The 25,926-nt window shown below is 43.0% G+C and overlaps 2 protein-coding genes across 30 annotated transcripts in view; one reads left to right on the top strand and one right to left on the bottom strand.

Annotated features, from left to right (window-relative positions):
• Window positions 1–5,203, top strand: part of snx14 (sorting nexin 14) — a 32,793-nt gene extending 27,590 nt beyond the window's left edge. For 15 of the 29 annotated variants that reach the window (XM_090232464.1, XM_090232468.1, XM_090232461.1 and 12 more), the window contains 7 exons: window positions 59–170; window positions 461–501; window positions 709–828; window positions 2,213–2,336; window positions 3,033–3,197; window positions 3,455–3,550; window positions 4,307–4,707. In XM_090232464.1, the coding sequence (XP_090088590.1) occupies window positions 59–170; window positions 461–501; window positions 709–828; window positions 2,213–2,336; window positions 3,033–3,197; window positions 3,455–3,550; window positions 4,307–4,494 (846 nt within the window). In that variant the 3' untranslated portion in view covers window positions 4,495–4,707. Of the gene's footprint in view, window positions 1–58; window positions 171–460; window positions 502–708; window positions 829–2,212; window positions 2,337–3,032; window positions 3,198–3,454; window positions 3,551–4,306 lie in introns of all 29 variants that reach the window. The other 14 variants (XM_090232471.1, XM_090232470.1, XM_090232469.1 and 11 more) reach the window with 1 other exon arrangement.
• LOC110522099 (5'-nucleotidase) lies at window positions 2,802–25,336 on the bottom strand. The gene is made up of 9 exons (XM_021600219.3): window positions 21,109–25,336; window positions 12,994–13,216; window positions 12,326–12,514; window positions 11,025–11,222; window positions 7,596–7,750; window positions 7,399–7,507; window positions 7,066–7,215; window positions 6,653–6,853; window positions 2,802–6,256 (listed from the first exon to the last, which is right to left on the bottom strand). The coding sequence occupies exons 1-9, from the start codon at window positions 21,550–21,552 to the stop codon at window positions 6,090–6,092; spliced, it is 1,836 nt and encodes a 611-aa protein (XP_021455894.2). The 5' UTR covers window positions 21,553–25,336; the 3' UTR covers window positions 2,802–6,089.
• Window positions 25,337–25,926: the final 590 nt, after the last annotated feature.

Below are 25,926 nucleotides of genomic sequence, written 5' to 3'. Positions count from 1 at the left end.
CATCTATGCGTGCATCCGTGCCTGCATCCATGCCTTTATGTGCGTGTGTTGGGAACAGAGACTGATGCAGCACCCAGAGCTAAGTAACAGTCAGTTGTTGGCAGACTTCCTATCGCCTCACAGCATGGAGTCTCAGTTCATGGACAAGATGTTGCCTGATGTCAACCTCGGTATGGAGCATTTTCTAACACATTCATACAGTACATCATTAACATCTATGGAACATTTTCTAACATTCATATATATTATAACACGAGGAGGGCTAAAGATACCCTGGAGAAGTACATGTTCTGTGTCCCAAATGCCACCCTATCCTCTATATAGTGCACTACTTTTGACCATGCGTTCATACAGAATTTATAGGACTAAAAATGCCATGGTAAAATACATGAGAAGTTCATAATTGATTAGCTATGTAGCGCCATGTGGATCTGTGTTGATTGATTTTATTCCTTCTCAGGTAAAATATTCAGGTCTGTCCCTGGAAAAATTATTAAAGAGGTAAGAGGCATTTTTCCAATGTGCTTTTAATAGTAGCATATCTCTTGGGGTTCTGGCCAATACCAATATATCAATGTCATAGTTCATCTCTGAGACTCAATTTAACTGGAAAAGGAAGTAGATATGATCAGACAATATTCCGGCTCAGTCGACTGATATTATTCACAATGTTCTGTCTTTGTTTTCCTCTGCATCTCTGCCTGCCAGAAAGGACAGAACCTGGAGCCCTTCATCCAGTCCTTCTTCAACTCCTGTGAATCTCCCAAAGCCAAACCTAGCAGACCAGAGATGACCATGCTCAGCCCTACTGCTGAGAAGAACAAGAAGGTGAGGCTAGGGTTGCACAATTCCCCAAAGTAACCTTAAAAAAAGCCTATAATAGGGTCACATTTTCCCCAAATTCCCTAGTTTTACCTTTACACTTACTGTGCAAAGCTCCCCATTTGCCCTGGGACCACGTACACACTTCACAGTGAACACTGGTTGTATACATCCCTCCCATCAATCTCAGATATATCTAGGCATGTGTCCTGCTTCAGTGGACAACCTTGACCAATGTTCCCTCTAAGTCTGGTTTTGAGAACGAAGCGAGCTCTGTATGTAGCCACGTGCCCATTTGTTCATATCCTTTGCTAGTTAGGGAGTTATTAGCCTAGATAATTTGTAGTCAGCAATGGGGGAGTGATTGCTTCCTACAAGAGCATCTTTGAAAAGTGAGTAGGGTAAAGAGCTTTTTCTTGTTTTAAAGGGGCAGTGTTGTATTTTGAGACAGGCTAAGTAGCCAATAGGCAGAGGGTAGCATAATATTTCTGATTCTCTATAATTATGGGAACAAGAATACATTTTATTTTGTAAAGTGGTTTAATTTTCAGTCACCTTCCTTGTCTAAAGGACAACTGCATAAACAGGTTTATATCAAGCCCTACAGGTTTTTTTTCCCCAAGAGGCTCCTGGAATGTGGGCCTACATTGAACACCAAACATTGCCTGCTACTGTAGGCTGAATGATAGAACAGCTATTTCTGTGTTAAAATGTTATGGGATGCATTTTCTGTTGTTTTTGATGGTAGGCCCTTCTGGTAGGTCTACATTATGATCAAATAGCCACAGTAGCCTACTTGACCTCTGTCTGAAACTAACCTAAAGTGGGTACAGCCTGTGTTCACAGTAAACGACCGCTGGAAGTTGCACTGCATTTTCACAACGTAGAAGCTTGCGCTCAGCAGACCTGAAACTTGTTCAGTGACACAAAACATTTGAAGGAGCATTGGCCTTGACCCCAACTAATAAATTAAAACCATTCCTCGTAACTCTCAGGTGTTTTTACAAATGACCCCACGATGAATGCTGGAACCAAATATTTGACTATCTTCCGTTTAAAAAAAAAAAAAAAAAAGTGTTTTTGTCAGTGTCAAATACTCCTTAGCCCTGCTCTTTGACAGGATGTGCTCATTTCAGTCACAATGATAAATATTTGCATGTTCCTTCAACTAACCGTAATGAGAGAATGTTCCGGTCATTCCAGAGTTTAGCACTTTTGAAAAAACATTCCATGGAAATGTTGCATGTATAATCTCAGATTTAAACGATTAAGTAAGTGTGGCAGACTGTGTTAACTGTGTGGTTTGACTCACTCTGAACTTCCTTGAAAGGCTGAGTTGTGCGTTTTGTAGTCCATTTCTCGTCAATATAAAAGATTTCTATCTCCCTAGCTATTCACTGACCTGTACAAAAACAACGCTAACCTGCCCGAGGGCCTGGAGAAGAAACACAACCGGAACTGCTTTATGGAGGTGATCTCAGTGGAAGGGATGTATGACTACATGATGTTCATGGGTAAGTGACCAGGCACCAGGGAAGAAGTAGTCCCCTGTGACTGAACCATGATTTGAAATATGGTAGTCACACAAATAACACAAACATCTTGAGCATAATATGGCTGTCATTAGAAGTGAATCTAGTGAAAGAATATGGAGGGTTTTAGTATTGCCAGTGATGGCCACTACAGTACGTGTGTGTGTGTGTGTGTGTGTGTGTGTGTGTGTGTGTAGTTGTATATGAAGGTTGTAGGTAGGCCTGTGACTGTAATTGAATAACCTAGTAACTGATGGTAATGAATGAAGTCCAACATGAAAGTAAAACAAGGACAAAGTAGGCATATTTATTTTGACTCCATTAGCGATGTCAATACGAAAATATGACACTCGCCAACCTGGCATTTCTTAATTTGTTGATTCATATTTATAAGTAACCTGAAATAATAATTAAAATGAAATGGCATGATGATAATAACAAAGTGTAATGGCTTTTTAAAATAGCTTTTATTAAGAACAATATTCATGCAAGCAAGTGTACAAACAGAATTGTGACCGTCACAGTGCTAGTTGTAGGAAGGTCAGGACTGTCAGACCCACACCTATTACCCAGCCATGATTATTCTCATTGTGTTTGGTGCTGTGTTGCGAGACTGTGTTTGTGACAACTGCTCATGTAACAAAATAAATTTGATGAAATGATTGTTTGACCCGACAGGTCGAGTGGTGTTCCACATGCCAGACTGGTTGCACCACATCCTGTCAGGGGGACGGATCTTGTTCAAGAACACGCTGGAGGCCTACATGGATAACTACATCCAGCACAAACTGGACGTGATCCTGCAGGAGCATCACGTCGTCTCTCTCGTCACCATGCTCAGAGGTACAGTGAATTGCTTCAGTAATGTTTCCCCCTTTATAAACCTTTGACTGTTTTTCTTCCCCGACCCCTCCTATTTCCTTCCTAAGGCTCCACCAAAGGGTTTTAGGGCAATACACACAATCACTGTAGATGTTGCTGTTCCACTTCAGTGCTTATCCAATCTCACTGTTGTGAATTACTGTCCATTAAGTTCTGGAATTGCCTTGCCTTGATCCACTTCTCCCAGACTCATGATGATGTTTTCTGCCCTATCTTAGATGCTGTGTTCTGTGAGACCAGTGAGGAACTCACTACAGGAGACAAGCAGAGAAGAGCCAAGAAGGCATTTGAAGAGATGATGAATTATTTGCCAGGTTAGACCCAAGCTTTTAGCCTGATCATGGCATGACAAACATGATATGACAAGGAGTTGCTATGATAACAGAAACAGACTGGCACTCGCCGACGGTGAGTTGGGAAATGCAAAAAAACATTTCTAAACACACATGCGTGAAATAAGAAAATATAAGCACCCACCAAATTGTTATTATACAAACAGACTGGAACTCAGGCTACCAAGCATTGCCTGACATGTTCTCTAGTATTCTTTTGCTGTATTCATGTGCTGCACAGATCCAGTATGCACTCAAGATATCTAGCTATCAGCATGATGGATTCATGTCTTAATCACAGTTCATTAGCCACCGAGCAAGTTCCGTTTTGTTACATTGTATTAACAAATGACATCCAGACGCAGAGAATCATTTTCACCAAGCCCAGATATTTTCCATTTCATCATATCAATAAGTCCCATTGCCTGTGCATATGCCCCTATGGGCCCTGGTCAAAAGTAGTGCACTATAAAGGGAATTGGATGCCATTTTGGGACACAACCTGTGTCTGGTGAACACTCCCTGATTTATCGGTTCATTCTAATCTCTGGAAGCCTGGTCCTACTTTTGAAAGCATGTCCTGGCAGAAACGCTGCATGTTGAACAAGTGCAATGGCATCATCCATGGAAATAGTCATAATAATTTGATGGAATCACCTGCCAAAGGTATAGTTTGAGTTTTTATGGATTAAGTGGGCCTCCGTTGTACTGTATTGTCTTTGTCTTTTCACCTCATAGACTTTGTGGAAAAGTGCATCGGACAGGAGGCCAAATACGAGGGCATCAGGCTTCTCTTTGACGGTTTTCAGCAGCCTCTTCTTAACAAGCAGGTAAAGCTAAACAAGGAGACAATTCTCTCTGCAGCCAAGGTCTCATGGTGCATTATCTGTTTTCTCTCTTGTTTCTGTCCTCTGCCCCTCAGATGACTTACGTTCTGATGGATATTGCTGTCGAAGAACTGTTTCCAGAGCTTGGCAAGGTCAATTCCTAAGAATCGGATACACAGGCCAACCATGTCTTTTCCAAACTATTTAGATGTTTAAGACACGCTTATTTATAAAGTAGGAAGGTACCAGGATGTAGTTTGTGTACCTTCCTGCGGATACCGTGATAATGTCTATTCAGCAGGGACAGAGAGCCATCGGCCGATAGTAGCCAGTGGATGTAGATAACAGCACGCTTCCCTTCCCTGGAGCGAAAGTGCAGTGAAAATTCCAATGTACAATAAAATATTTAATGATTTTACTTGGTCAAATGTCATAGCTGGCTGCTGCACCGAGGTCCTTCTTGATGTGTCAATGTAAGAGGTCTTCCCCGACCGTATGTGTTTGTCGTGGTAATTATGGTTTAATTTGTGTGCTGTAAAAATAGAGATGCAGGCTGAAGCAATGAGCTGAGACCTGTGGTTAGGCGCATGTTTAAAGTCAGCTTCTCAGTTTTCTAAATTGTTGTGTCCTGCATATGACCTAATACGATTTCCATCTGCCCTCCCTTGGAATCTTGTTTCTCCCACTGTGGAAAGGAGATACTTTCATTGGTAATACCACGTGCATTCCCAGTCCACTGTTGCCAGCGGTGGGTGGAGATGAATGGCTGGCCCCTGTAAAGAATAAAGCCTTTGGGAGGTTGAGTGTTCCTTTTCCTCAGAATACTCCTGATCAATGGTGAGAGCAGCAAAGCCACACCACTCACACGGATTTCATTGTTTCCTTTTTAAACCCTACATTAGATGGAATGAGGCATTGTACTTTCATTTTTTTGTTGTTGCATGAGAGCCAGTTCAATATCAGCTAGACCAACATTGACATCTAAATGTACTACTACCAAGCTTATTTCAATATCACAACTAAGCCACATAAAACATTTCACATTGGCTATTTACAAATTAAAACTGAGAAACTCAATTTATATGACCTCTGGTTCAATGTATTTCTTTAGAATTAACAGGGATTTGAAACAAGCTAACCAACTTTAGGAAAGTCCTAATCAGAATTTATACCATCCTATAAAAAAAACAGTATAGCGTTCATGACCATAATAAAGAATTCTATAAATATTTACAAATGGTTGACCAACTCATTTATCTCCTTTCTAGATACCTCTCTGGTCCCAAAGAGCTTAAAAAAACAGAGCTCATTGTATATCTTCTCCCATAAACTAATGCTGGTTAAGCAAGCATACTTTGCACACATTAAAACAGCCAGTGGGCATCTGTTTCCAGCTCTGTTGAAGTGTTCTTATGTTGGTACTATTATATAAACAGAATTTCTGAGCAAGAGCTTGACAGCAGTTACTGTACATGAGACTTGACAAAGCAAAACCTGTCTAGAGAAGTCCAGTGTGTCATTGACAGTGCATATCAAGCTGCAGTATTTATATAGAAATATCTAAGCGCCTTGTTAATGGATATTTCACCAATGTCCTTAATTTGTACTCTCACTAGACTAACTAGAGTTGAGCTCTTCCCTTGGATGCTGAGCAGAACACGTCCAATGGCGAGCTAGCGTTGCAGGCAGGGATCTCATAGGCTCCTAGACAGAGCCATCACCAGCCCTATGAGGATTAACAGAATTGTGTGTCCAGATCCTCCTGAATTTGAGTTGGAAATCTTGATACGTCCTTCTACAGCTGGGTGCACCTTCTTCCTCTCAGTAATGTAGCTGGCCACCACCGAAATGTCCATGTCACCTGTAAGATAAACTATTTTCAACCCCCATGAACCAGTTAACCAACACCTTATCTGGTAAATAATAGTTGTGCAACAGAAAATGCTCAAGGGGTTCCTGTTCATAAAATAAGTTATGAGTCTGCAGAAAGGAGCTCATCCCTAGAGATATTATCAGTGTCCCAAAAGGCACCCTGGCCTATTCCTTATTTAGTGGACTACGGGGTTGGGGTCAATTACATTGCGGACAATTCAGGAAGTACACTGAAATTCCAACTTCAATTCTCTTAATGCTTTGAGGAAAATGTAGAATTTGGTTTACTTTCTGAATTGACCCCAATCCTGGTGCACTATACAGGGAATTGGTAGTCTCCAATGGCACCCTTAGTGTTCTAATCTATTCAATTCTGTGAGCTCACCACTGTCGTGTTTCAGCTTCTCCTCTTTGATCATGGAGAATCCGTCTCCTCCTTCCACCAAGTAGGAGGGCAGGACCACCTTGTATAGTCTGCTGTTGTCCAGTGGCTCATAGACGGGCACCCGGCAGTTTGTACAGAGCACACTGATACTCCTGGCACGCTCCCCTGGGGGCCTTGACATATCATACTCTACATGGAATCCTATTGAGATTATAGGAGTGAAATAAAGTCAGTCCAAAACACTTGTCCTCATTCCTCTCCATGTAGTTTGACTAAGAGGGAAAAGCAAAACGATAGTAAATTCAATTTAGGTGCACAGGTTCTTGGGGATAGATAGCTGGAGACAAGTGCCTGATGTAACCTAAACCAGTTGACATTATGACCCTCTTTACCAATGAAATGGAGACTGATACCTGATACTTGAAGGAATTCCCCTGTGTTCCCTCCATATCTCCTGACAGAGTGCTCAAAAGCTTTCCTCAGAGTGGAGCCCTTCAGCTGCACCAGATCATAGGTGCCTCCAAACGGCAACACAGCAATCAGGTCTTCCATCGTGATGGAACCTAACAAAATACATTTAAATCAGTTTCCACATTGAGGGAGAAAACCCCAGAAATGGCAAACAAGGCTGGTTTCCTGGACACAGATTAAGCCTAGTCCTGGACAACAACAAAAAACAAGCTCAATGCAGAATCTCCAATTTTCTGCTGTTGTCCAGGAAACAGCCCCATAAAAGGCAAACGCACCATTTCGGCTGCGTTCATCTATGGATGACCGTATTGATCCCCCTTGGACGATGCAGGAGCTGACATGGTTCCACTGAAGCTCATCTGCATATTTAATGTTGTGGTGTACCTACAGCAAAATAACAGGATTTCATCAGTAGGCTACAGACTGACCGAAAGGTACCAGGTTTGGGTAGCTGTCCTGGATACTAACTCACCATAGCGTCGCAGATTAGGTTTCCCAGGTTGCACTCTCGGAACCTGCACTCTTCAAACGTTCCATTGAGATACACCAGGGTCTCCCCCACATACTGGGAGGAGTAATTTGCCAGGGCCTTTTTCCACTTGTTTACATCAGCAAGAATACTGGGGTCTGACAAGAAGAAATCATATGCAGTTTATTCACGAGAGTACTCCACACGATACAGGTTACCACAGGTTATAAACCAAAAATGACGTCATTAGTTCCAACACCAACCCGTGCCATCTCCGTTCCAGTACAAAGGCTGTATCTCAAGCCTTCCCACATCCGTCTCCCTACCAATTTAATATAATTTACGAGTCAAGGTTTTCTCGTGTAGATAAGCATTCTAGCCAGTCTGATTCATTTGTACCAAGGAACAGACAGTCATTGTTCTAACTCTTGACCACATTCACACACACATTCAGTACTGGGATCAAGAAAGAAAACTCATACATTTACAGCAACATAATATTATTTGGATTAGTCAGTCCTGATTAATGTATACATAATTAGTCATCATTGATAAAAATTCCCTTAACAGTCGGCCCAGAATCAAAATGAATGACTCCCCAGAATCGGCCCATTTCCATCTACTGGAAATTGTCAACTTAGCCGGCATTTTACCAGGATTGCCCCAGAAGCGTCCCGATGCAAATTTAAATGTATACAAAATTACCCAAATAAGTAATTTAAATTACTATTATACATTTTATGCATACAAATTATACCCATCCACACAAAAGTATGTCGGAGGAAACACCGTACACCTGGTGACCATGTCAGCGTGCATGCGCCTGGCCCGCCACAGGAGTCGCTACAGCACAAGGACATCCCGGCCGGCCAAACCCTCCCCGAACTCGGACGACTCCGGGCCAATTGTGCGTTGCCTCATGGGTCTCCTGGTCGTGGCCGGCACGAGTATAGAACTAGCATCTTTGGCAAGCAGTTTGCACTGCGATGCATGGTCTTAGACCGCTCCCCCACTCGGGAGGCTCCAGCCACAAAGTTAATGCGTATCAATTGCCTTGCACAAAGCATCAAAATACTACTTAAACAGGACTCTTAAAGAAATTCATTTTTAAAATAAATTGTATTTTTTGATCAAACATTGAGAATGTATTTTTCTATTGAAATATTATTTATATAAAGCAGCCCGTGTAATCATCTGCCAGAGAGTAGGCCCGAGCCCCAAGTAATACATTTGGGCCAGATAACTCACACCGGAATCGGCCGGAGTTCAAATCCCTGCATCCTAACCATAAGCAATACTGCCGAAGGCGGCCCAGACTTAGGCCACATGACGTCGGCAGAGTCTGACTATCAGCCGGAATTGGCCCAGATCCACTGTGCTAACTGGGTAACTAGGTTGACATGTTATGCTTGGCCCGCTCAGTTTTCCACAAGAAAATGGCCAAAAAAAGAAAGAGTAGAACTTGCTCACCTGCTTTTACTCTGTGATTTGACTATTAGATGTTCAATGGAATAGTTTCACCTTTTTAAAACGAGAGTTCAGTTCACCTTAAAATAAGGGTCAGATGTAAATGAATCACTACTCACATGAAATAGTAGTCTTCAGAAGTGACTGTCGAAGAAAACAAACAACTAGGGCTTTACAATGGTGGTGAAACTTGGAAGTGACAGGTTTGACTGATGCTGAATTTTGGCACTTTAGCAAGCCTTTATTCATATTAAAAGTATTTATTGAATTCTCCATGTGACTATATTAAAGTGCACTTCATTAAGCAGAACAGGCTTTTAAAATTCAATATCAAAGGTATTTTATTAGGATCCACATTAGCTGTTGCAAAAGCAGCAGCTACTCTTCCTGGGGTTCCACACAAAACATAATACAGATCATTATACAAGAACAGCTCATGGACAGAACAAATTTTTTTTTTTACAGGCACATGTAGCCTAAATATCAATGCATACACACAAACTATCTAGGTCAAATAGGGGAGAGGCATTGGGCCACGAAGTGTTGCTTTATCTTAAAAAAAAAAAAAAACAGGTTTGCTGTTTATTTGAGCAATATGAGATGGAAGGAAGTTCCATGCAATAATAATACTGTACGTTTTCTTGAATTTGTTCTGGATTTGGGGACTAAGAAAAGACCCCTTGTGGCATGTCTGGTGGGATAAGTGTGCGTCAGAGTTGTGTGTAAGTTGACTAGGCAAACAATTTGGGAATTTCAACATGAATGTTTCTTTCCTGGATATAGCCACTATATTGTGATCAATGCATCCAATGGGTACGGATACAGCTTTAGAACAAAGTTCTACAGTATTAGTAAAAATGTGATCGATACATGTGGATGATCTTGTTCCTGTAGTGGTTGATTAATAACCTGAACCAGATTACAGACACTGGTTACAGTGAGAAGCTTCCTCTTGAGCGGACAGCTTGATGAAAACCAGTCAATATTCAGGTCCCCAGGAAAGTAGACTTCTCGGTTTACATACATTATCAAGCATTTCACATATTATTTAGATAGCCTATAGCAACACCCCAAAAGAAAAGGCTTTAGATGTGCCAAGTGAACCTGCAACCACAACACTTCAATAACACTTGACATAAGATCTTCTCTAAGCATTACAGGGATATGGCTCTGAATATATACAGCAACTCCTCCCCCATAAGCATTTCTGTCTCTTCTATAAATGTTATATCCTTGTATTGCTACTGATGCATCAAATTAATTATCTAAGCGATGGCTAATACATGACTGTTATCTGATGATACCAAGTTGATTTCATGGACCTTATATGGCTACATATCAATACGGGCTATTTTTCAGCCGTTTCCTGGGTAACTTATCAGAGATAGACATAATATTAAAGGGACGCAAAAGGCACTACATTTGTGGAACAACCCTACTATATAAAGTTGAATACTTTTATATATTAATAAAAATTATACTGATAGTGGTACTGAAACTGACGTAGTCTTCACGTTAAAATTCTAATAAATAGCAGATTGTAACAGTGAACTCATGCTTAAGCGAAACACATTCTCATTGAATTAGTAAATATGAAATAAAAGCTTGAAGTAGAAGGTCAATGGTATGTGTCCACAGTAATGTTCAGTAGTGTTCTCCACCAGACATTCAAATGATTACAAAACATAGGACAGTATCACCATGCTACACAGAGTCAAGAAAACCAAAACGTGCTATTTTCACACTTCACAAGTGATAAAATAAACAGTAGCACTGCTGATGCAAACAGATGTCCATTTCACAGTGTAGGTCCGAAATGGCACCCTATTTCCTATACTACTTTTGATAAGGGCCAATAGGGCTCTGTTCAAAAGTAGTGGACTATATACTGTAGAGAATAGGGTGCCATTTAAGACACACTTACTGGCAACTTCATCTCATTTTACTCAGTAGTACTGTACTCACCCTCTGGTACAGAGCTGTCCAGCAGGATGGGGTTGCCTGTGGACTGGACCACATTGCCAGCCTCATCAAATGTCACCTTGAGGTAACCCAGATATTTCCCAAAAGCAAAGGCCTGCACCACAGGGACGTCCCGCCCATCCTCTGATTTCACCATGACGGGGTAAGGACCTGCCGGAACCTCAGAGGAAGGTTTCTCTCCTATCGAAACAGTGAATGTAAACAATGGAATGAATTGAATGTTTTTACATATCAAGCATCAGTTGCATTGTAATCATGCTTAAGAAAACAGCCTAGCAATTAAACAACACCTAAATAACTATGAATGCATTAAGATATAAACTGGGTTTCAATTAGCTGCTGTATAACAGAATGGATCCAGGCCATACTTTCCCACCACATCAGCCTGAACTACACTGACTTTCCAGGCAGAATTACTGAACAAAGGGCTTACTGTTTGTGGTTTAGTGAACTGTTCTAAAGTGTAGGCCTCACATCAAAGGGAATCCTTATAGCCATCACAGAGTCCTCGCTCTTTAAAAAAAGAAAAAGCAGCATAGCATAGGTACTGAACTTGCAAGCATGGGAACCAGCCAGTGCACTGATTCTAACCAATATGAAGCATGGCTGCTGTTGTGGAAAAAGCTCAGCACGGCACAAGCTAACTGTGGCTACATCCCAAATGGCACCCTAATCTCTTTGTAGGGAGTGTCATTTGGGACGCACGCAAAAACAAAAGGCAAGGATCGGCATCAGGTAAGACAGGTGGCAGATACTCATTGTTCCAGCTTTTTGATATTGCACTAATTAAGGATGTGGATCCCTCAAATCACAGACCAAGAGCTGCTGAGGCATAAAGTAATATACTGCCTGTGTGGTAAAAACAGCAAGGTGTGGTTGTTGGTTGAGTTTTTAGTAAGCCTTCTTCCTTCAGGACTGAAGGCAGAATTTATGTGCTTGTTGTTTTGGAGTTTCTATGGTGCTGTGAGTGAGACCACTGATGCTTCCAATTATATTTCCAGTCTGTTTTTCCATTACATGATGTCATGGTTGGATCGCTTGTAAGGAAGGAAAACTGAAGACAGCCAGGGACACATGCATGTTCAGTTCGGGAATCAACTGTAGGTTCCACAAGTCATTACAAAAACTTATGACAGTTAAAAATGATGGTGTTCGGATGAAATACAATCATAGAGATTGTAACCTCATCCCCAAGCTCAGAGAGAGCCCTGGCTGGCAGATGAAACTACTATGATTGTAAATATTAAACAAAAGTAGTCTGTGGTAAACAATGCATACCGTACCGTTGTACAGAAATGTGTTGCTGTGTCCTCCAATGACCACATCCACGCCCTTCACCCTTCTGGCTATTTCTTTGTCCGTAACGAAGCCAGAGTGACCGAGGGCGATGATCTTGTTGACCCCCAGGGTGATGAGTTTGTCGACCTGGGGCTGAAGGGCATCAATCTCATCCTCAAACACTAAGTTAGGTCCTGCAACAGAATGAGGAACAAAAATACATTTTATATCAGGGAAATTATTGAAATGTTTCCCAAACTCAGTCCTTATGACCCCAAGTGGTGCACATTTTGTTTTTTGCCCTAACACTACACAGCTGATTCAAATGATCAAAGCTTGGTAATTAGTTAATTATTTGAATCAGCTGTGTAGTGCGACGGCGAAAAACAAAACGTGCACCCCTTGCAGTCCCGACGACCGAGTTTGAGAAACCCTGATCTAGAGGAAGACATTATTAAAACCATAGTGTAAATAATGGAAGCAAACATGAAGCAACCTGGACAGAGCAATCAATATGGATTATTGTGACGAGAGTAGGAGAGGAGCGAATGCATGAATATGAAACTGAATAGAGGGAGAATAAAAGGATTGAGGAGAGAAGGAAGGAAGATACATTAAGAGGGGGAGCTAAAACGTCAATCAAAACCTTAATCAAGTCAAAACATAATTGTACCCGTTTGTGACAGGGCAGGTGTTTCCTTTGAAGTGTATCCAACCACGCCCACTTTCTGAGAGCCAACATCAAATATCTTATATGGGAAATAAAGCCCGCTGATGTGTGGGGCAAGTGTGTCATCTGCTTTGATGTTAGCACTGAGGACTGTGCACTTCACCTCCTGGAGAAACGGCTTGATAAGTCCCTCCACGTTATTGTCAAACTCATGATTCCCCAGAGCCTATAAAGTTACAAACAAAGGCAAAGGTCAACCACAATATTTCCCGATTAACAACCATGTTCAACCAACCATACTGTTCTGGTGTTATGGTGCTGCCAAGTCCATTTTAGATGAGTTTATCTAATGTTTTTCTTCATCTAATTGCTACGTAAGTGCATGTCCCCTAACAACTGATGGAAAGAAAAAATATATATTATTTGTTTTATACATAACTAATTAGCATCCTCCTGGGGTAGGCTTCCTGACCATATTATGAATATGGCTTCAATTTTTCCCAGACAATGTCACACTGAGAATTGAAGACCTTTGTCTGGACTTGTCTTGTCCACCACATTGACACCTTGCTCCAGGCTACTTGTCCCTTGTACGTCACAGATGAATACACCGCGGAGTACCCGATCCCTAAAGACCCTACGGAAAATATATCTCTACACACCAGTGTGCATCCCAAATGGCACCCTTTTATAGTGTACTACTTTTAACAAAAAGGCCCCTGGTCAAACGTAGTGCACTGTATAGGGCAGGGTACTCATCTCTTACCCTATGGAGGTCTGGAGCCTGCTGGTTTTCTGTTCTACCTGATAATTAAATCTAATCAAACTGTCACATGCGCCGAATACAACAAGTGTAGACCTTACTGTGAAATGCTTACTTACAAGCCCTTAATCAACAGTGCAGTTCAAGAAGAGTTAAGAAAATATTTACCAAATAACTAAAGTAAAAAATAAAATAAGTAACAATAAAATAACGAGGCTATATATAGGGGGTACTGTAACCAAGTCAGTGTGCGGGGTTACAGGTTAGTTGATGTAATTTGTACATTTAGGTAGGGGTGAAGTGACTGTGCATAGATAATACACTTTGAGTAGCAGCAGTGTACAAAACAAATGGGGGGGGGGGGGGGTGTCAATGTAAATAGTCTGGTGGCCATTTGATTAATTGTTCAGCAGTCTTATGGCTTGGGGTTAGAAGCTGTTAAGGAGCCTTTTGGTCCTAGACTTGGCGCTCCGGTAACACTTGACGTGCGGTATCAGAGAAAACAGTCTATGACGTGGGTGACTGGAGTCTCTGATAATTTTATGGGCTTTCCTCTGACACTGCCTATTATATTGGTCCTGGGTGGCAGGAAGCTTGGCCCCAGTGAAGCTGTTAAGGAGCCTTTTGGTCCTAGACTTGCCGCTCCGATACCACTTGACGTGCGGTATCAGAGAAAACAGTCTATGTGGGTGACTGGAGTCTCTGATAATTTTATGGGCTTTCCTCTGACACTGCCTATTATATAGGTCCTGGGTGGCAGGAAGCTTGGCCCCAGTGATGTACTGGGCCGTACGCACTACCCTCTGTAGCGCTTCACGGTCAGATGCCGAACAGTTGTCATTCCAGGCGGTGATGCAACCGGTCAGGATGCTCTCGATGGTGCAGCTGTAGAACGTTTTGAGGATCTGGGTCCCATGCCAAGTCTTTTCAGTCTCCTGAGGTGGAAAAGGTTTTGGTGGGCCCTCCTCACAACTGTCTTGTTATGTTTGGACCATGATAGTTAGTTGGTGATGTGGACACCAAGGAAGCTTTCAACCTGCTCCACTACAGCCCCGTCAATGAGAATGGGGGCTGTTCGGCCCGCTTTTTCCTGTAACCCACGATCAGCTCCTTTGTCTTGCTCACATTGAGGAAGAGGTTGTTGTCCTGGCACCACACTGCCAGGTCTCTGATCTCCTCCCTATAGGCTGTCTCATTGTTATCATTGATCAGGCCTACCACTGTTGTGTCGTCAGCAAACTTAATGATGGTGTTGGAGTCGTGCTTGGCCATGCAGTCGCGGGTGAACAGGGAGTACAGAAGGGGCCCCAGTACTGAGGAGCAGCGTGGCAGACGTGTTGTTGCCTAACCTTATCACCTGTGGGCGGCCCGTCAGAAAGTCTGGGATCCAGTTGAAGAGGGAGGTGCTTAGTCCCAGGGTCCTTGCTTAGTGATGAGCTTTGTGGCCACTATGGTGTTGACCGCTGAGCTGTAGTCAATGAACAGCATTCTCACATAGGTGTTCCTATTGTCCAGGTGGGAAAGTGTGGAGTGCGATTGAGATTGTGTCATCTGTGGATCTGTTGGGGCGGTATGCGAATTGGAGTGGATCTAGGGTATCCGGGAGGATGCTGTTGATGTGAGCCATGACCAACCTTTCAAAGTACTTCAAGGCTACCGACATGAGTGCTACGGGGTGGTAATCATTTAGGAAGGTTACCTTCACTTCCTTGGGTACAGGGACTATGGTTGTCTGCTTGAAACATGTAGGTATTACAGACTTGGTCAGGGAGAGGTTGAAAATGTCAATAAAGACACTTGCCAGTTGGTCGGCGCATACTTTGAGTACACGTCCTGTTAATGCTTCTGGCCCTGCAGCTTTGTGAATGTTGACCTGTTTGAAGGTGTTACGTTCCCCAGTTTCTGTGTTGTAGTTTGTGTATTTGAGTGTGTTTCAGGAGACGGCTTCCTGCAATCCCCCAGCAGCTGATTGGTCGAGTCCACGATTATTTGGAGAGCTGACCCCGCCCCCTCGTCAGGATGCAGCTGTCTCCAATTTCCAATGCCTTCTGAAGCTATAAAAGCCAGTGTTCTGTAGTTCAGGGGAGCGATTGATTGTGATATAGATCATTGCTGAGAGAGAAGGTTGATGACTGCGGGTTATAGCATGTTGGTCGTTGGTATGTACTATGTTAGTTGTTGTTGGTGGTGGTAGCAGCTTTGGTGTGTTTTTGCTTTGTCAGAGCTTCTTTAATGGCCTGAGTTATTTTTTTCTTCTCAGTTTTGTTGTGAAGTGGATTGTTTAATATTCTGTTTCATTTGTTCCCAGGGGGAAGGGGAAGGCACCTAGGGAGTGCTTAGGCAAGAGGCCCGCGGGCATACATATACTCGTAGTATATTCACCGTCTTGGCACACTAGGTAAGACCTGGGCGGACCACCCCCTATATTTTGGTAGGGCAACAGGTGGTGCCAAATTAGGTGGGTAGGCAGGTAAGGTAGGAGAGGGGGCTTTGAGATTTACTTTCTTTGCTTTGGTTCCGTCCAGCCCTTTTTCCCCATATTACCGTGTGAAGGAATAAATTCCTAGTAAACGGTAAATTCTCTGCCTTTTGTCATCCTTACTCACACCTACAGTCCATACCTCTTTCACTTCACGGAGAGTTGCGTTGTAGCAGGGTGTTGCGTTCCCTCAGAGGCGTGCGTAACAGAAGGTCTTGCTCACATCGGCTACCGAGAGTCTTATCACACAGTCGTCCGGAACAGCTGGTACTCTCATGCATGCTTCAGTGTTGCTTGCCTCGACGCGAGCATAAAAGTCATTTAGCTGGTCTGATTGAAGCTGCCCAGTGACGCGAACATATCTGGATTTCCCTTTGTAGTCCTTAATAGTTTTCAAGCCCTGCCACATCCGACAAGCGTCAGAGCCGGTGTAGTAAAATTCAATCTTAATCCTGTGTTGACACTTTGCCTGTTTGATGGTTCATCTGAGGGCGTAGTGGGATTTCTTATAAGCGTCCGGATTAGTGTCCCGCTCCTTGAAAGTGGCAGCTATAGCCTTTAGCTCTATGCGGATGTTTCCTGTAATCCATGGCTTCTGGTTGGGATATGTTACTTAGTCACTGTGGGGACGACGCAATTGTTGCTTCCCGGGACAACCATGCGTAAAATGTATGCAAAACAGTCCTGTCGTGTAGCATCCATCATTTGACCACTTCCGTATTGAGTGAGTCACTGGTACTTCCTGCCTTAGTTTCTGCTTGTAAACAGGAATCAGGATAGAATCATGGTCAGATTTTCCAAATGGAGGGCGGGGGAGAGCTTTGTATGCATCTGTGTGGAGTAAAGGTCTAGTTTTTTTTTTTTCCCCCTCTGGTTGCACATGTGACATGCTGGTAAAACTGATTTAAGTTTGCCTGCATTAAAGTCAAAGCAACACCCATCTGCGTTAGAAGTTCAAAATGAGGGCTCTCCAACCCTGTTCCTGGAAAACTAACGTTCTATAGGGCTGTGGTCCAAACACTTAAGACACACCCACTTACCCTCGCCTTATGCCCTTGGGGGAATCTCCATCGCCATCTTGGAGGGTGGTCCAAATGATTAGCCAAGCAAGGGAAGTTTGCAAAGTAAGCCCCTCAGTCCTCGTTTTCAGTCGGCTTTGAGAGTGTACAATTATGTTCACTCCGGGCCTGAAACGCCCCATAATTCAATCGGCGACAATGGTACCTCCGCTAAGAAAAGTCTGCGAAAACTTAAACATCAATGGAGAAGTCAACATGCAAGTAAGTAAAAACGAATGCCAATAAGTTAGAAATGTTGCTACTATGTAAAAAGTTTGTTTTTGTTTGGTTATCTTTTGGAAAGTGTAGAAATAAAACATTTTCCTTCAGAAGTTCCAGCTGGGCAGGCTAACGTCAGTTAGCTAATTTATTTTCTAGTTATACGTATATTAATAATTATATATTTAATATAAGTAGACATGCACTCATAATTGACTGTAGCGCAAGTTACCAGTGACTGAAACCGCAATCAGAGGGATGAACGAGTGGTGAATTTCCGGCCAAGGGTGGTTCATTTAAAAATAAATCCTTCCTTCCTTCCTACCTCGCCCCTTGCAAGCAGTGTATACTTGCGAGCAGTGTAAACGTCATCAGAAGTGTCCACTTAATTTAAAAATATTTATAAATTGGGTGGTTCGAGCGCTGAATGCTGATTGGCTGACAGCTGTGGTATAACAGACCATATACCACGGGTATGACAAAACATGTATTTTTACTGCTCTAATTACATCGGTAACCAGTTTATAATAGCAATAAGGCACCTCAGGGGTTTGTGGCATATGGCTATGGGCTGTATCCAGGCACTGTTTGAGAACAGCCCTTATCCATGGTATATTGGCCATATACCACATATTGGCCATATATTGCTTAAATATACACTGCTCAAAAAAATAAAGGGAACACTTAAACAACACAATGTAACTCCAAGTCAATCACACTTCTGTGAAATCAAACTGTCCACTTAGGAAGCAACACTGATTGACAAATTTCACATGCTGTTGTGCAAATGGAATAGACAACAGGTGGAAATTATAGGCAATTAGCAAGACACCCCCAATAAAGGAGTGGTTCTGCAGGTGGGGACCACAGACCACTTCTCAGTTCCTATGCTTCCTGGCTGATGTTTTGGTCACTTTTGAATGCTGGCGGTGCTTTCACTCTATTGGTAGCATGAGACGGAGTCTACAACCCACACAAGCGGTTCAGGTAGTGCAGCTCATCCAGGATGGCACATCAATGCGAGCTGTGGCAGGAAGGCATTGATTCTATGGACTGGCCCGCCCGTTCCCCAGACCTGAATCCAATTGAGCACATCTGGGACATGTCTTGCTCCATCCACCAACGCCACGTTGCACCACAGACTGTCCAGGAGTTGGCGGATGCTTTAGTCCAGGTCTGGGAGGAGATCCTTCAGGAGACCATCATCAGGAGCATGCCCAGGCGTTGTAGGGAGGTCATACAGGCACGTGGAGGCCACACACACTACTGAGCCTCATTTTGACTTGTTTTAAGGACATTACATCAAACTTTAATTTTGTGTGACTCCAAATCCAGACCTCCATGGGTTGATAAATTTGATTTCCATTGATAATTTGTGTGATTTTGTCAGCACATTCAACTATGTAAAGAAAAAAGTATTTAATAAGAATATTTCATTCATTCAGATCTAGGATGTGTTATTTTAGTGTTCCCTTTATTTTTTTGAGCAGTGTATCATAAGAATGTGGTACTGGTAATGTTGAGAACCCTGACTGACATAGGTATGTGGAGCCAAACAGGACCAGAACATCTTGTGCTTTCTCAGTTAGGCAGGAGACAGCTTCCTGCTGTAGATGAACAACCCAGAACTGTGTGTTTGCTTCAAAGTATCTTGCTTCAATCAGTTTATTCCAGTTCAGAATAAAAATGACTTGTATTTTGACAGCAACGGTTCCAACCTAGACTTGTTTCCAACTATTTCTACAGTAAGATGTACAGTAGGCTTGATCATTTTTCATCTTCAGTTGTAGTTACTTAGCTAGCTACTGATAGCTCAACCCTAACTCGCGTTGCCTAACGTTAGCTATTAGCTGTGTACAAGGCCAGGGGACTGTTTGAAAGAGAAACTCGCATAAACTACTGAGACAGTACTCCCTTAGTTCTGCTTATCACCTTTTTCTAAAATGACAATGCCTTGCTAGTTTACCTACTTTCCACTGTCGAAACACTGTTTCCTGACGCATTCTGCCCTGTTCTGAAAGAATTCCCTAGGTATACAGCCATGCTGTGGATATTTAGTCAGGACGTGTCGTTATAGTTATAGGATTTTTTTTCGTTTTCATTGTCTCATTAAGTTACTAAGCACTTCCCCCCCACAAATCACATTGAGGGATCTCCTCGTTAATTCTCAAAGTTTGTATGAAAGAGAAACTCATCGGTGTATTTATTGCCTTTTCGTGACGATTGAGCTCAGTCAGAACTTGTTGCTAGCATGAGTCAATTTGGGGAGTGGCAATGACAAGTCAGTGGCTGACAGCGCATCTGCTGTTAAACGACAGCGCTGCAGCTTGTCACCGAGTGAACGTCAAGAACACTCAAGAAAAGAAAGATCTGGTAAACCGCGAAGCACACCGGCAGCTGCCATACTGAGCAGAGACCGCTACTAAGCAGTGAGCGCACTGAACAGAGACCGCAGTTGCACTTGGCCAAATCAATTCACTAACTAATTATACATGTACTATGACACGTCGCGACCCATACTTTAAGAAAGGCTGTGTTAGAGACTTTTCCAATCATTGTTGAGATCTGATATCCTGCAAAGTGCAAGAGGAGAGGTAGGCCAGACAATATCAACCAATCACATTTCTTAAATCCTTTCGGGGTAAATTCCAGCTACGCATGGAGAGGACAGTTCGGCCTAACAATAATACTTACAAAACGCGTGCTTGTGACGAAGAGCTACCTAAGTAAGTAACTGAAAGATGGTGTATATAAGGTCATTTCTTCAAATTTGTGAGGGTAGCTAATTAGTTGATCAATCATCATTTTCCGCTACTTCACTCAATCCCGTTTTAAAAAAGGATCATTTCCTAACACTAACCAGAAAATGTTTCCTTGGACACATGTTTCCAGATTTTCATAAAACAGCCACACATGGGGTCAAGATTCTGCGTCACTAAGTTTTGCCCGAGGCAAATAAATGAGTAGGCTAGTCTTGGTGCGCTTCAATTAGCTCGTTCAATACAGCTGAGCAGGGGTTGCGTCGCACCGCCACTTCTCACAATTGTGGTCCTTTAGTAAAGTTTGATCAAAGCTGAATCAATGTCTTGGAAGATCATAATGATTCATTAGTATTCAACATATCGGATACAAACTTAACAGCATAGTATAACGTTACTGTTACACCAAAAACACCACCTCAGTTGTTATGAGATTTTAGGATGGTTAGCTAGATAGCTGAATAGTAAATATATATATATATATATATATATATATATATATATATAATAACAATGTGCTTTTATTGAAACAAAATACTGGAAGGTTAAAACCATCTGCTCTAATTTGCTCACAAATTCTAAATGCAGATATTCCCATGAAACTGGCATGCAGATGCAGTTTGGACCTTTCACCGTTAAACGTGAAGAATTATCATCCACGATTGACAGTGATAATGGCCTATTTTGAAATAGTGATAGTGTCCGGAGAATGTCGTGCCAAATCATTCTGTTGTCCCGCATATGGGTATTTTAAATGTGGTCACCCAGAGAGCATCCTCCATTATGAAATTATACAGTCGCCCACATTAATATTCTACTGGAATGATGTGAACTGCTTACCATCGCATCGTAGCCAAGTTTATTCATAAAATAGGCAGCCTCGGCTCCCTTATATACATTAAACCAAACGGTTCCCTGAAATTGGTCGCCTGCGTCCAGCAGCATCACGTTCTTCTCCCGGCTCCGGATCTCCTGTATTTTCGTAAACCTCCTTGCCACACCGGCAAAACACGGAGGCTTGGTGCATTTGCCGTAACTGTTGCTCGTCTCCTCAACCCTTGCGTGGACGTCGTTGGTGTGAAGCAAGGTGAGTTCCCACGCTTCCACAGTAGAAACATGACTACAGATGCAGAGGTAGAGTAGAAGACCCTTCATAGACTCACTCACTGCCATCTTGTCGTTGACAGCGCACTGTATTAGAACACAGAAGTTCACCCGTACATTGACTGCACCAGAAGGCGTGGACACAAGAAGGGGTGTTCTTCTCCAATCGTAGCATATCATTTACATAGCTTGGGTTGGTTTATGTGTTTACAGTGTGCAGTAACTTGACAAGGAATGCCCACACGCAATTCAATATTACTTTCAACCTAATTAAAGGTGTACAGCCATGCACAAACACAGCAAAGTGATACAGCCCACTCAACCATCACATTGAACAGGTACAACTCTGGGTGATGACGTTTCCCATTTGATGATGTCAAGGCCAATGCCAATAATAACCATGAACACATGAATAGTAATCATACTATATTGCAGGTAAGTACAATAACATATTCAATGTAATTATTTATATAATGTCCACACTATAACACTTCTCCCACCTTAATTTCAATCCCCCTGTGAGAAAAGAACATATGATTAACAAGTAAACCCCATCAGTGTTTTCTTTTCAACATTTTAGAACTTCTGCTAGTGTTACTGTAAATGTAAACAAACAAAAATTGACAGTCCTTATTTATTTTCCACTAGGTCTGCTGTTCCAAACAAACACTAACACCACAAGCCTCTTCGTCTCAACTACAGAGTTAGTCTTTCAGGAGGCTCGTGACTACGCTGTGATCTGCGCTGTACTCCTGGTGTGCAACAACACACGGGTAAGCCGTGTCCCAGTGGAGCTGGGTCTGAGGCCACGGGAGCTGGTTAGGTGTTTGTAAGAGGAAGTCCATTACCCTCTGCAAGAACCACTGAATGCCCCTGTTCCTCATGAACTGTTTCCTGTGGGGTTTCCACTTGTATACTACCACCTGTAGCTGTTCCGTCTGAAAACATGGCATTTTCTTTGTCATAGCGCAGGTGAACGTGATCCTGGTGTCTGCGCATGAATCGACCATCAGTCAGTTTGACCACAAAGGAGACTGGGCCACTCTGACTCAGAATGGTACTTGGCAACCAATGTTGGCTGCTTGTGAAGTTGTGGATGTAGACTGTGTCATTGGGTTTTAACTGTCTCTCCCTCACGAGGTGGTCATGTCTTTCTTTTTGTTTCTCCTGCTTCCATTCCACTCGTGCTTTGATCTCCGGACATAGTACATCCAGGTGAGCTTTTGGCTTTCTGCCCATCAATATCTCAGCTGGAGCCTGTCCTGTTGTTGTTTGTGGTATGATGTGGTACTGGAACGGAGAGAGCTTAGTTGTAATGGTTCCCCCAGTCATCTTTTTGAGCCCCTCTTTCAGTGTCTGCACAGCCTGCTCCTCTCCTCTAAGCTGCTTGAGGCCGGATGAAACGGCGCACTCGGACATGGCGACTCCTGTTTTTCCGCATTAATTCTTGGAACAAATCACAGGTAAAGGTGGCGTTGTCGGACACGAGAGTCAAGCAGACCATAGGTTACAAACGCCTGCCGAAGCTTTTCGATGGTTGTGGTCGCTGTGATGTTGCTCATGATGTGAGCCTCCAGCCACTTGGAGTGCGCGTCTACCATGACAAGGAACATGTGGCCCACAAAAGTGCCTGCAAAGTCTATTTTCAGCCTGGACCATGGGCGATCAGGCCACTCACACAGATGTAGTGGCGCCATCTAAAGGGTTGATCTGGCACTCAGAACATGATTTTACTTTTTTTTCTATTTCCTAATCCATGTTAGGCCACCAAATGTAAGATCTGGCTAAACCTTTCATCCGGGAGGCACCCGGGTGAGCCTCATGGACCTCATCCATGACTTGTGAACGGCCAGGGGGTGGAACAACCACTCTGTACCCCCAGTGTATGCAGTCATCCTGCACACTCAGCTCAGTTTTGCACTTGGCATAAGGTCTCAGTCCATCATCCTATATTACAGGAGGCCAGCCTTGCATAAGGAATCTTTGCACTTGTGCCAGGATAGGATCCCGGTCTGTCCATTGTTTGATCTGTTTGGAATTTACAGGTGAGTTTGACAATCTCTCCATTAGGAAAATTGTCTCGGAAGGCACCACAGTTGTGGTGGGCATCTCTGGTAGCGGGTGTCTGAACGCATCTGCGTTTGCATTGTCCTTCCTCACTCTGTACACGACAGTGTACTGGTAAGCTGACAGTGTGATGGCCCAGCGCTGTATCCTTGCTGAAGCCATGGGAGGAATACATCTTGATTCACTGAAAAGGCTCATCAGTGGTTGGTGGTCAGTGCATATGGTGAAATGACGACGGCAGAGGTACTGATGGAAGCGTTTCACAGCAAACTATGGCCAGACCTTCCTTGTCTAACTGTGAATAACCCTTCTCAGCACTCGTCAGCGTGCGTGGCGAATCAAATGGGTTTCTCAGTTGTGCTGATTGTAGTAGTGCTTTCACTTCCTTGCAAGCTTTCTCTTGAGCTGGCCCCCACTTCCATTTACAGTCTTTGTGGAGCAGCTGATAAAGTGGAGTCAACACTGACAGCTCCGGGAGGAACTTATCATAGTAGTTCAACATGCCCAGGAACGACCTGAGCTCAGACACGTTCTTGGGATTTGGAGCATCCTTGATTGCCCTGACTTTGTCCTCCACAGGACACAGACCCTGCACTGTTATAGTGTGACCTAGGTATGTCACACTCTGTGCTTGGAATGTGCACTTGCTACGCTTCAGGTGCAGCCCTGACTGGAGAATCTCTCTAACACAGATGGTGGAGGTGCTCCTCCTCTGTAACCAGGATGTTGTCCAGGTACACTGGTACATGAGGGATCCCCTGCAGCAGATTGTCCATTGTCCTCTGGAAAATGGCTGGTCTGGATGCCAATCCGAAAACCACGCGGTTGTACCTGAACAAGCCTTTGTGCGTGTTGACTGTGGCTTCGTTGCTGTGAACTTGCCTTGCCCAGCCTGCCCACCTTCTGGCTTGCTCCTAGGACCCCTGCATTTTTTTTTTGCTTAATGTCCCTTTTTGTTGCAATTGTGACAGACAGTATGCTTGAACTTAAATTTGTTTGCATAATGTGTTCCCCCACATCTGAAACATTCCACTGCTTTTCCTCTTTTTCCTGCCATCTCTTTTGTCACCTGATGCACTGCACAACTTACACTGTTGGCCTTTTGAATATTTTTTACATGACTAGTGGCCATCTCCATCCCTTGAGATAGTTCCAATGCTCTCTTGAAAGTCAGTGTGACTTCCCCCAGCAAGCGGCACTATATGCTGTCCTCAATAATGCCACAGACTAATCTGTCACGGAGCATGTCCGCTAACATAGCCCCAAAGAAAAAGTGCCAAGAAAGTGTCCCAACCTTTCCACATATTCCGTCAAGTCTTCGTTGTCGTTCACAAACTCAGTGATAGTCCCAATGTTGCCATTATTACGCCAACTTGTCTATGATCCTCATTAGCGATTTCCATGTGCTGCTGGTTGTCGGCGTTGCCCTCCAGCGGCGGCTGCTCACCGTCGCTCATTAAGCTAGCTAGCTAACTGACTACCTCCATTGTTTCTTAGCTAGCTAGCACATCGCCCTGTACATGCTGATCCAGTTTTATTCTCGTCGCCAAAAAGATGTAACTTGACAAGGAATGCCCACACGCAATTCAACAATCGTAACTATGCGGCAGAGTTGTGGTACAGAAGCAGCAAATCAACATCCACATTTGTTTTGAGACGCAGATCGGTGCGACTGTCAGTCAGATCTGGCATCGACATCGGTTCAAACCCTGTTGCGTCATACATACACACCTAGTAAGACATACATTCAGTGAAGGCAATTAGCTCGACAAATTGATTATTCTAGAGATTGTTGAATTGAGTTATAACATTTACACAAATGTAACACTTTTGCGTTCTCTCCGACACCGATTTACATGCCAGCACAATGTGTCTGTGCATTGTCAAAGAGCACGAACACGTCACCGGATGTTAATGTTGGATATTAATGTTGTACTCAATTTTCTCATTCAAACACTAGAAAAAGAGTGATTCTCTCAAGGTATGCTTAATGCTCTTTTTTACATATGATAGCAAGGCTCTGCACCGGTGGCCTGGCCACCAAAACACTATAAAATTAACCTTATGCTTATATGCAGGTTATTGTGCCACCTATTGTGAGAACATGAGGTGGGCGTAACTAACAGGTTAACAGAACCATGCAAAGAAGGGTCGCCAGAGTAGAGAACAGGTAAAAGTAGTTTCTGTTTAACACTAGGTTTATTACCCTGTCCTTGGAATACAAAGTGCGTACATGGCCCTATTACATGTTTCAAGTTATATATTACATGTTTCAAGTTATATATTACATGTTTCAAGTTAGAAAATGAAAACAGATATTGAATTCCACCCACCTGGTCTAGAGTGGCTGTTATAGCCCCCAGTAATTTGTTGTAACACTAATTGCCTCATCAGAACTGCATTGACAGTTTAACTGAAAATGACAGTATTCATGAGTTTGATACAGGTTTTATCCAAAATTCCATTTCCCACTTGAATTCACATGCC

The sequence above is a fragment of the Oncorhynchus mykiss genome, chromosome 4, assembly GCF_057628025.1.
Source record: "Oncorhynchus mykiss isolate SJ-2025 chromosome 4, ASM5762802v1, whole genome shotgun sequence".
NCBI classification, from domain to species: domain Eukaryota; kingdom Metazoa; phylum Chordata; class Actinopteri; order Salmoniformes; family Salmonidae; genus Oncorhynchus; species Oncorhynchus mykiss.
The sequence above is the reverse complement of the archived record's forward strand: the minus strand, read 5'-3'. Positions and strand labels throughout refer to the sequence as shown.